This window comes from Vicugna pacos, chromosome 1, assembly GCF_048564905.1.
Source record: "Vicugna pacos chromosome 1, VicPac4, whole genome shotgun sequence".
In the NCBI taxonomy this organism is placed as follows: Eukaryota; Metazoa; Chordata; class Mammalia; order Artiodactyla; family Camelidae; genus Vicugna; species Vicugna pacos.
In genome coordinates this window covers 120,753,326-120,765,049 of record NC_132987.1, presented here as the reverse complement: position 1 = coordinate 120,765,049, position 11,724 = coordinate 120,753,326, and the positions used below count along the sequence as shown (strand labels likewise).

Below are 11,724 nucleotides of genomic sequence, written 5' to 3'. Positions count from 1 at the left end.
CGCAGAGCCTAACCTCCCGCCTCAGGGATGTACGGAGGTCACTTCCCTTTTCTCCCTTTAAAACCTGTCATGGCTGAGCAGAATCTTGGTTTTGGGGGACCTGAGCCTCCCTTCTCCCCAGACTGCCGGCCTTCTGATAAGGCACCTTTCCTTCCTACCAACACTTGCCTTTGAACAGTGACTTCCGCGCAGCGAGCAGCTGGACCTGAGTTTGGTGGCACTGCTCCAGTGCTGCCTCCTTCCCTCTCTTCCTCAGCGTCTCCAGGTGGCCTGGCAGCTGGACCCCACATCTGGGTGACTCTACTTTCTGTTCTGATCAAGAAAGGACTGCAGGAGTTGGGCTTCCCTGCAGTTTAACAGCTACCGTCCTTTCTATGCACCCTAAGCCTTTAGCCCGTGGGCGGAGGGCCGGGAACCACGCAGCTGACAGGGTCGCAGCATCTAGGAAAAGGCTTTTCCATTCCTGATGTGGAGCTAGTGAATTCGAGGCCTTCAAGAGCTGAGGGCCTTCTGAACGTTAAGGAAGCAAAACTGTATCCAGTAAAGTTAGTGCTTGCTGTGTTTTGCCGCATTCTGATAGCAGTTTTGTAATTTATGCATAGCATAAAACATACGGCTCTGGAGCTGGAATTAATTTTGAGGACATGCTCTGCCCCATTGAGAACCTGATTTGGGGCAAAGTAATGAACACAGGCTCCACAGGGTGACTGTCAACTACAAGGGGGTGACGTATGAGAAACTGGTCACAGCAGAAGGGGCCTGACACACGGCGGTGCCCCTCCCCTCCTCGCTCAGGTAAGCAGCTGTCAACCAGGGTAGCCAGCCTCGGCTCGGAGGGGCCACAGTGCTGGCCTGTGCACCTGCACACTCACCAGGAAGTACGCATTCAGGTGGACCCCGATCTCAGTGATGGAGGAAACCGAAGACGGGTCACTTAAAGAGGTTGACTTCAACTGAAGATTCTGGGAAGGCTTTCCCACTGAGTTGAAGATCTCTTCTCGGACTTTGCTCAGAACCACGCTGTAAATCTGGTCTTGGCAATAAACCAGGTGCTCCATCTTGAACTGCAGTCGGATGAACCTTTCTGCTCTTTCTGCTTGTTGTGTTTTTATGTCTTCGATCTTGTTCTGGTTGGATAAGAAAGAGAAACACCTTACTTCTCTTTTGTCCCCCTGCTGTGAAAATGACTGAGAAAGTACCGTCACGCTGAACACTGTTGCGCCTGAGACTGCCAGTGGCGGCTTCCAGGAGGCCCCGGCTCGGCCTGCGCTGCCGTCCTGCCCGGGCCTGCGGGCGGCTCCCCCGCGGCTCGGGCCAGGCCCGCCTTCCGTGCTGCCTGGGTTTTCCCTCCGCCCCGACCTCCGTCTCCTCCCACACCCCCGCCTTTCTGCTCCCTCAGCTGTGCTTCAGTCTGCGTCTGTGCGTCCACACTCTGGGGTCGCTGGCTGGCTTCGGTCCAAGCTTTCAGAAGGACTCCTGCGCTAACGACCGCGGTGGGGCAGCAGCTCGAGACCCGGGTTTCCCCGAAGCCCTGCGACTCCCGCGACCCCGCACAGGCAGAGGCCCCGGGAAGGGCGGGGACGCACAGTGCAGGGAGTCACTTCTCGGTTTTCGAGTTTCCACGGGACTTTCGTATGCTGGGGGCGGAGAGAGTGGTTGGAGAGAAGAGGGAGCCTGTGAGCTTCACGAAGGCAGGCTGCCCCTCTGTTCTGGAGAGGAGAGTGCGTGGCCAAAAGCATGTATGTGGCAGCCCCGCTCCCAGGACTGAAGTCTGAGAGCAGGAGTGGGCCGTGTGTCACTTCCCACGAGGAGTGAAACGGAGGACACGAGACCCTGGGCCCCGATGCTGCTCTGGGGCAGAGAGCAGATGGCGGGGAGCGTGTCCGGGTGGGAGCCCGGTCACCGTGGGGGGCAGTGTGGCCCCGGAGCTGTGCCCAGACTTCCAGGACGGCACAGGGGACGGAGGCCCCTGGGCGCCAGCTGTCTCCTCGTCCCGGGAGCAGCCTGTGCTGCTGCAGGGAGCCCGGGCCCTGGCAGGGCTGGGCCAGAGCTCAGCAGGACCGACCGCGCAGGCAGGAGCACGAGGCTCCCAGGGCACCAGCCGCCCAGGCCCTCGGGGGACTGCCTGCATCTTGAAAGCTGCCGGCCTGTCACCCACCCCCTGAGGAGGTGCCCCGGGACTTGGGCACAGCCTCTGGGAAAGGCAGAGAGAGGGCTCAGAAATGAAGTTCAGTTTTCACCAACTGGCCAAAGAGGTGAAAGAAGAAATTGTTTTGCGATAGAGAATGACAGAACCGGTTTTCCTGGCTCAGCTGATGCGGGATGAGACTCGGACCCGTCAGCCGAGGCTTGGGCAGAAGAGGGTTTTAATCGCAACCCGAATGGGAGCCAGGACAGCCCTCGCTCCCCTCTACTGAGACAGGGGCTCGGGGAGAACTGCCGGCTGCTGACTGAAGACGCACACAGCCCTGGCGAGGTCTTTAAGTCAGGCGTGGAAGGCTTTGGGGTCGGCCTCGCAGACACGCTGTCCTTGGTGCTGGGAGGAGACTCCAAGCCCCAGCCAGTCCCTCGGCTCAGTGACAGGCTCGGGTGTCACCGGCCAGCCCGCGCCCCGCCGGGCTGGGGGGCTCGCGGGAAAGAGAGCTCCCGGGCGCGCGCTTGGTCTCCTTCGCCAGGGAGGGGGCCTCTCCTGAGCAGGAGCCAAAGGGCCGCCGCTCCTGGAGTCGCCAGCCCCGCTACCCTGCAGTCGTCACCCTGGCCTCCTGTCTCCAACGGACAGTACATGTCTAGCTTCCTTCACCTGTTAGACCCGGTGGGTCAGCCCGAAGTACAGGTGACCAGCAGGTAAACGGCAGGCACTCACCTGGGCAGTTTGACTGAGGTTGGAAAACTCACTGAAGTGTTTTCTGGCTGTGTCGGTGAAAGTGTGCCAGACAGTCTCTGAGCAAAGAAAGCAAAACGGCAGTGAACTGCAGCCAGGAAGAAACGGGCTGAAGACACAGGGTGGATGGATCATGACGCCTTGTCCCCGTCCTGGGGCTGAGCTCCCCAGATCCACAGACCAAGGGGGAAGGGGGGACGGCTCTCAACCCCACTGTCACCGCCACCCTGAGCAGGTCCCTGGGTTTCCTGGCCTTTTGCTGGGTGTGTCCTCTACAGGGTTAGCACGGGACTGCTCCCCGCACAGCAGCACAGAGGCCCAGCTATGATGCAGATAAAGCTCACACATACTCATCCTCCCCCCGAGGCTGCTAGAATCCGCAGCCTGTGTCCGATCATTCCGTTCCCGCCCCCCCCCCAAGGCCCTGGCACCCACGGGAGGTACAGCAGGCAGGAGAGCTCCTACCAACGACTTTCTGCAGCATGACGACCGCCGGGTCCACCAGCCGTTCCAGGTACTGCTTCACGATGGTCTCAAACGTCCTGTAGTTGACGAAGCCCAGGAGCTCTTTGCCTCGATACTGCTTCTCATATCTTGAGACTTCTTCGTGGATGACATTTTTAACTACAAGACAGAACAAACCACCATGGTAAACTCTAATAATTTCGGAGATATTTTACAGATGGGACCCACTGAAACTTACCCCAATGTTTCTAATCAAAAAATGTATTGCTCTGATAATGCCAATTTGAGAAACAGTGACATTTAAGACACAGAAATCTTTATCTGTTCAAATGTGTTTCAATTGAGGGTCGTCATCCTGAGAGAGAAGTTGAATGGTTATAATTAGAAGGGAAAAAATCTGATTCAGTGAAAACAGAACCTCAGAAATTCTTGTGCACTTGCAGCTCTCCCAAGAACACATCCAGACACAGCCGGAGGAATCCTCCCATGGATGGAGAGGGCTGTTTTTATTAAGCGTTAAAACAAAGATACACACACACAGACACACACGCACACGCACACGCACACACGGGCACGTATCCTCCTGGGACCTGGGCTGCAGCAGAATGGAAGCTAGAACTTTGTCAGGAAAACCATCACCCTCTTTGGTCCTGCGTTAGGGCTGAAGAGAAGGGGAGAGACGGGGTAAGTGATACTGTCCAGCCTTGAAAAGCAGGGAGGCAAGAAGGACACGGCAGGTGTGGGGGTGGCTCCTGCTGAGCTGGCGAGGACAGTGCTCCCCCGATGGCTGTCTGGTCTCGGGGAATATGACCCTGCTCTTAGGGGAGCACTGCCCCAGGACTTACCTTTTTCGGTGTTGGCTGCAAGTATGAGGACCCAGTTTTTAAACTCCTCTCTGACTTTGTTATATAAGCGGGCCTCTTTCTCCTTTACGACTTCTTCTCCTTCTATTAACTTTTCAATGTCCTGATTAAATGCCTTAATTTTCTGAAAAATGAGATAAAATCATCCATCAGTCCTGTGGTCATATTAAGAGCAGGAACCGGGACAGCAGCGTGTGGTGGGGGGCTGGGGTCTGCAAGGAGATCAGGGGACCCCCCAGCCACCTCATCCCCTGTTGAGACACAGAGGGGACAGGGCGGAGCTCCCACATGTCACCTGCGGGGACGCTCACGTGGAGGGCCACCTAGAGACGTGCGGGGCCACCAGGAAGGATTCGGCCACCTAGAGAGACCGGGTGACGCAGAAGCCACTTTCTGTGCCCAGTGTCAGACGCAGTCCCTGGCATCCTCACCTCAATCAGAAAGAACATTTTATCAGCATCATGGCTGGGGACGTTGGCTCCACACTGGCGCAGCTCCTCTATCGCCCTCTGCTGGTTCTCCTTTATTTGATTTTCCAACAGTGGGAGGGATTTCTGAACAAAGTAAGAGAAACACTGAAACTCTGCAGCTTGATGAAATCAGACGACAGCTTTCTCAGGTATATGGGCGGAATCCCATCTGAAAGTTTCCAGGGGACCCGGAATTCCTATTACCCTGTGGGAAGCTTGTTTAGTTGGATACCTGCTAAGGAGCCCAAGTTGGGCTTTGAAGGCAATGCCATGCACTGCAGTTGGAAAGATCCGGTGTTCTGCGAGGTTTTGCGGGGTGATCTGGGAGGGGGGCCGTCAGGGGAGGAGGGGCCGCTTCTTGTTTTGTTTTGTTTGGCTTGGAGCTTTGCATCGAGAGAACAAATACACTTGAAAATAATGGGAGACTTATTTAATGAAATGCTCTGTTGGTGGTAGTTTGAGTGTTGTAAACTGATAAATGGTGCTTTGGTGGAAGGATGTGTTTTCGTGTTGGTGTCAGGCTGGGCACCGTGCCAACCAGTCAGTGTAACTGATGAAGATGACAAAGTCAGGGACTGGGAAGGATGGAGTGGACACCCGGGAGGGGGGTCTTTGGGCCAAGCATCGGTCCAAGACCTCACATCTCAGGTGAGCCCCACAGGCAACACAAAGCACACGTCTTTATTGATTCTTTTTCACAAGAGAGGAGCCTGTGGCTCAGAGAGGCGGACTGCTCGATATATCACTGAGCTACTAAGGTGCAGAGTTCCACTGGGCACCCTGACCACCCGATCCTCGGCCCGTGCCCGGGAACAGGGTAGGTAAAGGCACCTGAGTGCATGATGCTGGTGCAGACACCGGGCAGGATGAGCTCATGGGGATTTACAGGCAGTTTGTGGATTAGCTTCCCAAGAGGTCGATATGGTGTGTGTGTTTCTCTCTCTCTCTGGCAGCTCGCAGCCATAGGCAGAAATGTATTCATTCTTTTTCTGATATTTCCAATGATCATAACTGAGTCTTGATACACAATGTTTAACGAATTTAAAATAGTAAAAAACTTAAATTCGAATTTCAATGAAGTATTTAAATGTTAAATATTTAAATTTTAATGTTTAACGTGAAGTATTTAAATGTTTAAATGTTAATGTGAAATATTTAAATGTAGGTTATGAAACTATTATCAAAATGCAATACCTTCTAAAAAAAAAAGGTGTTTATCTCCACTAGACAAGGGATATACCTCTGAGGCAGGCATGCATTTCTCAGAATCCTGTGCTTCAGATTAAGGGGATTTCCCTGGAATCAGTGTTCCTCAAAGTGTGTTCCCCAGGTCACCTGGAACGTGAGGGGGAGACTCGTGGATCCCACCCAATGCCTGGTGACTCGGAAATTCGGACCCAGGCCCTGGGAATCTGAGCTGAAAGAAACACTCTGGGTAACTTCTGTGCACACACAGTTTGAGATCCACTGGCCACTTCCAAGCAAATATCCTGTGAATCTGTGTTTTCCGGTTCAAAAGAATCCATTGCCTTTGTGTGACAGCCAGCTCAGCACAGACTGGAATCCAGCCCCCGGGATCGTCTCTGCCCTAAGGGTTAATGTTCACTCTTCCCGCGTTGCTCGACCTCGGGCACACGGGTCCGGGCAGCACGACACGGGCTCTGCTGCTCCGAGAACACCGGGCCACGGTCGCCCGGGCGTCAGCGACGCCAGGAGAGCTTTGCCTGGGGTCGTCTGTGCTTGAGAACCGGTGAACACTGAACATTTCTCTCCTACGAGCTGGAAGCTGGGAAGATGATTTTTGTGCCGTGACGCGTTAACAAGCTCCTGCCAAGCTGCCGCGCGTCCGTTCCCCTCTCGGCCGCTCTCCCCGCTGCTGGACGGCCCTGACGGCCCCGGGCGCTGAGTCCTCCTTCTTCCCTCACTGCCCCCGAACGGACGGATTCACTCTTTCTTCCAACATCATGCAGGCGTTGCTTCCCCGTTACAGGCGCTCTCTTGTGAGCCTGTGCCTTGAATGACTTGCGTTTCAGACATGCTTGCTTGCTTGCTGATTTGGGCAGTTTGATGGGTGTCTTGGCCAACTGCTGCCCACGAACGTGACTTGGACGGGCTGTTACTTTTGTAGCCTGCAGCCCGACCCTCTGACTCACCCTGATGTGCGCGGTGAGCTCGGCGGTGAGCCTTTCTGCCAGACGAGGCACGGTGGCCTTTCCTTCCTCCAGGAGACCTCTGAAACAGGAGAGGGCACACGTCAGCTCAGGAAGGGCTCGCTCTCCAGTAGTGGGCCTTGCAGGTGGCCAGGGCGGCTCGCGTCTCGGGGTAACACGCGTCATCCGAAAAGCCAGGCGGCCCTCGAGAAGGACACTGGCAACTCCGTGGAAGCCCGCGCCGCGGCCAGCACGGGGCCGGGAAGCTTGCACTCAGCTGTCTCCTCTTATCATCCCAACAAAGTCATGAGGCATCTTTTCAGGAAAAGCGAAACACACGTAACTTCAGAGAGGTTAAACGACTTGCCCAAAATAGCATTTCATTTCTCCCAACCAACACTTGTCCCCAAACGGCCGAATCCACCTCCATAAAGAGGATCAAGCAGCAGGCACCCCAGCCCCTGACGTGTCACAGATGTGACGGAGCTGCCGCCGCAGAGACGGGCAGAGGGGCCTGCGGGGCGCGGACGCCGTTAACTGGCGTTGGTAACAGCACCAAGAACCTGCAGAGGGGAGAGGACGACCTCTCCAACAGGTGGTGTTGGCCAAACTGGGTTTCCACACGCAAAGAGTGGGGCTGGATCCTCCTCTCAAACCAGACGCAAAAGTCAGGAGGAAGCGGCTCAGCGGCTCCAGTGGAAGCCTGGCCCAGGCAGACACCTGGACCAGGGCGACACCTTCATCCCGTCGGTCCTGGAAATGGTTTCACAGCCAGGACAGCAAAAGCACAGGAAACAAAAGCAAAGCAGGCAGGCAGGACTACATGGAACCACGGGGCCCCAGCACCGAGGAGACAATTAGCGGAGGAAGAGGCAGCGCACCAAACGGGAGAAAACATCTGCAGACCACACATCTGATCGAGAGTGTGTTTCAGAAATACACAAGGAGCTCCTACAAGTCACTATCAAAACCCCGAAAACACAACTGAGAAACGGGCTAACGACTGGAATAGAGATTTCCTCAGAGAAGACACACGATGGCCACTCAGTCCATGAAAATGTGCTAACGTCGCTGACCGTCAGGGAAATGCAAATCAAAACCACAATGAAACATCACTTCCCATCTCTGAGGATGATGTTATCCACACACCAGAGCACAGGTGCTGGCCAGGATGCGGAGAAGCTGGGTCCCTCGTGCACTGTCGATGGAGTGCAAAATGGTGCAGCCAGTACGAAAAGCAGTATGAAAATTCCAAACTTTAAAATGGGGCTCCCACGTGATCCGGTCATCTCCCTCCTGGGGACTTACTCAAGAGAATTGGAATCAAGATCTCAAAGCAATACTGACACTCCTGTGTTCACTGCCGCACTGCTCACAGTGTCTGCGACGGGGACAGACACGTGGATAAAGAAAATGCGGATGTGCCTGCAATAGAATATGGTTCCACCTTTAAAAGGAAGGAGACTTTGCAACACGTGACACCGTGAATGACCCTTGAGGACTTCATGCTAAGTGCATTAAGCCAGCCGTAGAAGGACAAAGAGCACGTGGCTCCCTTTACAGGAGCTATCTAAAGGCATCAGACTTGTGCCGTCAGGGAGTGGAATGGCTGTTGCCACGTGTGGGGGCAGGAGGAAATGAGGGCTTGCTAAGCAAAGGGGATAAAGTCTCAATTCTGCAAGATAAGTCACTTCTAGGGATCCGTGGAACAACGCTGTGCCTGTGGTGAACAATACTGCATTGTGCACTTTCACATTTCTTGGAAACGTCGACCTTGTGTCAAATGCTGTTGCCGTAATGAAATGGATTTTGTAACTGTTTACATGGGGCTTCCTGAGTGCCTACACCGTTCTAAGAGCTTTACAAATATTTAATCATGGAACAACCAGGCTTACAGAGAGAAAGGCAAAGGCAAAGACAAAGGGGAAGGCGCTTGCCCGGGGCCGCACACCAGGCGGTCCGGCCTCTGAGTGTTTGCTGTCAGCACAGATTCAGGACGGACCCGTGGGCTCATCGTCCCAGGGCTGCTCTGAGAGCTGTCCTGCAGGGGCCGAGTCCCAGTGCGTGGACGCACGATGACTGAAGTCAGATGTCCAGCGACAAAGGGCTTCAACACACTTTTTCATCCAAGACTTAATTTTCCCCAAATTCGGTTGTTTTCAAAGTCTGGTTCCTGGACCAGCAACTTCTGGGAACGTGTTAGGAACACAGATTCTGCGGCCTCAAGCCCAGACCTCAGAAACTCTGGGCCGGGGCACAGCCAGCTGGATCCCCTGCTGGCTCAGGGCTGAGAACCAGGGGTGTGGCTGTTACAGAGCCTTCTTCTTGCTCGGCGAGCGGGGCCTTCTCTCCCTGTGACCCCCAGTGCTACCGAAAACAGTGTGTGTCTTGGATTCAGGGTGGGGACAGACAGAAGGGAGGATCCGGGTGCTGGTTCGGGAGAGTTCCAAACAGCAAGCGGGTGTGCTGGTTGATTTAACATCTTACATCTTTAACGCCTTTGACCAGGTTCACTAGTTTCCAAAAGTTAGAAGATCTGTTTCTAGGCCTCTTTTCATTCACTATTTGTTCGACCTCATCGTCCTCATCTATAAAAATGGGAAGAACCTCACCTGCTATATGTACCTCTTAACAATTTGTGGGACTCAAATGAGCAACAAGTGAAAACCTTTGGGGAAACCACAGTGTATATGCCCCATGAAATGCCATGTTACAAGGTTTTCATCAGCAGCATCATTAGAGACCAAGAGAAAATGTTTGGTTTAAATAAGCCAACAAAACTTAACACCAAAATTAAGACAAGGATATGTTATGCCAGGTGGTATAATTTTACACGTAATTTGGTCATCGTATCGGCCAATCCTGGTAGGCGGAACTGGCTTCCAGGGAGTCCAGCTCCAAGGCTGTCCCAAAGAACCTCACCTGAAGTACGGATGCATTTGGAAGAACAGCGTCTCTCTCCTGGTGGCCTCGGCCAAGCTCAGTTTGTCCAGGATGTCCTGCTGGCCCCGGCACTTCACTATCATGTAGCCCTTCTTGAGGCGGTACGTGAGGTTCTGCATCACGTTCAGGACGCATTTCTCGGTGCCCTTGTCCACTAGGTCTGGTTTGGTCAGGATCCCTGTGAGATGATGGAGGAAAGCACTGGAGGTCAGTTGTCCCCTCAAACGTGTTTGACTTCCACTAGGCTATGGGCCTTTTCTTGCGCAAGACCAACCAAGTCTTCCGCAGCCTTGACCGCCCAGTGCCTGGCTGCCCATTCATTGATCCCACCGTCACCCCTCTTCCTTGCACCTGCATTTGCTTATCCACTCACTCGACTCCTTAACTGCCTTGGGTCACTTGTTTAACAAATGTTTCTTGGGTGCCTGCTGGGTGCCGACGCTAAGGCAGCAGCATCAGATCGGACCGGCTCCACCACCACGTTTCCAAGGACCCGTCATCAGGAGGGTCTGGAGTCTCTGGTCAGACTCGCTCCGCCCCCTTCTTGTGGTTCCTCCTCTGAGATTCTCCCGCCTGCCTTCCTGTCTCGCTCTCCCGCCCTCACTGCTCCCCACTCACACTGGATGGAAAGCCGTGCATTCTGAGTGATAGTGTTCTTTGAGTGTCAGATTCCCGCTGCATTTCCTCTTTGTTTCCTGTTAGAAACCTGAAGGTCATCTTCTACTGTCACTGTCATTGTTTTTAATTTGCTGTGAAGTCTGGACTTCTGGTCCACCATTTCCTGAGACATTCCTGGCACCTAAAGGATTGAATTTCTCTCTCTCTTTTGACCTTCCTGTCACCAAAAGGTGTTATTTAAGAGCGGATCTTCACAGTCACCAAGAGGTTTGTGCAAGCACAGGCCTTCATGTCACTGACAGAGTCGAGATGTCTCTGAATCTACTCTCGCACCTGCCGTGGCCAGAGAGGACCTTCCCCTGGGAGGGAGAAAGCAGCCAAGAAGGCCCGTCCCTGGAAGCAGCGGTCACTCGTGGAAGCCTAGGCCACTGGCCTTTATTCTGAGGACAAGTACAAGAGAATAGAACTTGGGACGCTCTGCTAGGACTCGCTGCAGCTGGGGAGAGCGCCTTCTCACAGTGAGCCTGGCTGAAAAAGAGGACGCATGCGAATGCACCCCCATCTGCAGCATTTGCTCATGAGCCTCATTTAGGGCCCCGGCTACAGGGAAGGCCACTAACTGCCAAACATTTCTAGACACTTCAATTATAAAAACAAAATCAATCCATTCCTAGATGCTTTACACAAACATATTGAATTAAGAAAGGAGCACACTGGGTCAAGCACATGCTGTGGGTGTTGAGCAGGTGGCCGTGAACAAGACTGCAAAGTCCCTGATCTCATGAATATCCCCTCCCTTCCAGTGGGAAAGCGCTAGATAAATGAATCCAGTAACATAAAAGAAACAAAGAAAAACATCCGCTGTTGATCCGTGCTATGCAGAGAACTACAGTGACCGCTGGCGGGTGAGTGCAGGCAGGCGTGGACGGTATAGATCCCGGCTGGGTCCCCAGGCGGGCCCCTGGGAAGGCAGCGCTCAGGCTGAGGTCTGACAGGAGGAAGGAGCCGGCCTAGTGAAGATGGAGAAAGACCCTTCCAGGCCCTCGGGAAGAAGGAGCTGGGATGACTGAGCGGGACTGGAGAGGAGGGCGCGGCAGAGAGCAACGGGAACTGTGCTCAGAGAGCCACGCAGGGGCCAGGCCACAGGGGGCTTGTCGTCCAGGCACAGGAGTCTGGGTTTGTGTATGTGAGGAGGGAGCACTAGAGAGTCAGTCGGGGGCAGGGCAACATGACCCGATTTACATGTTTAAGGCCAGCAGAGAGTGCAGTGCACTGGGCAAGGTGCGTGTGGAGAGCCCAGGCAGCAGGTGATGGAGGCTCAGCCTGTGCAAATG

General features: G+C 54.2%; 1 protein-coding gene across 1 annotated transcript in view; it reads right to left on the bottom strand.

The window, feature by feature from the left end:
• LOC140698709 (interferon-induced GTP-binding protein Mx2-like) overlaps positions 1–11,724 on the bottom strand; it is a 32,364-nt gene that overhangs the window by 2,925 nt on the left and 17,715 nt on the right. The window contains exons 7-13 of the mRNA XM_072969437.1: positions 9,752–9,950; positions 6,833–6,911; positions 4,641–4,763; positions 4,192–4,333; positions 3,347–3,505; positions 2,864–2,940; positions 873–1,127 (exon numbers count right to left, since the gene is read on the bottom strand). Coding sequence (XP_072825538.1) covers positions 873–1,127; positions 2,864–2,940; positions 3,347–3,505; positions 4,192–4,333; positions 4,641–4,763; positions 6,833–6,911; positions 9,752–9,950 — 1,034 coding nt within the window. The remainder of the gene's footprint in view (positions 1–872; positions 1,128–2,863; positions 2,941–3,346; positions 3,506–4,191; positions 4,334–4,640; positions 4,764–6,832; positions 6,912–9,751; positions 9,951–11,724) is intronic.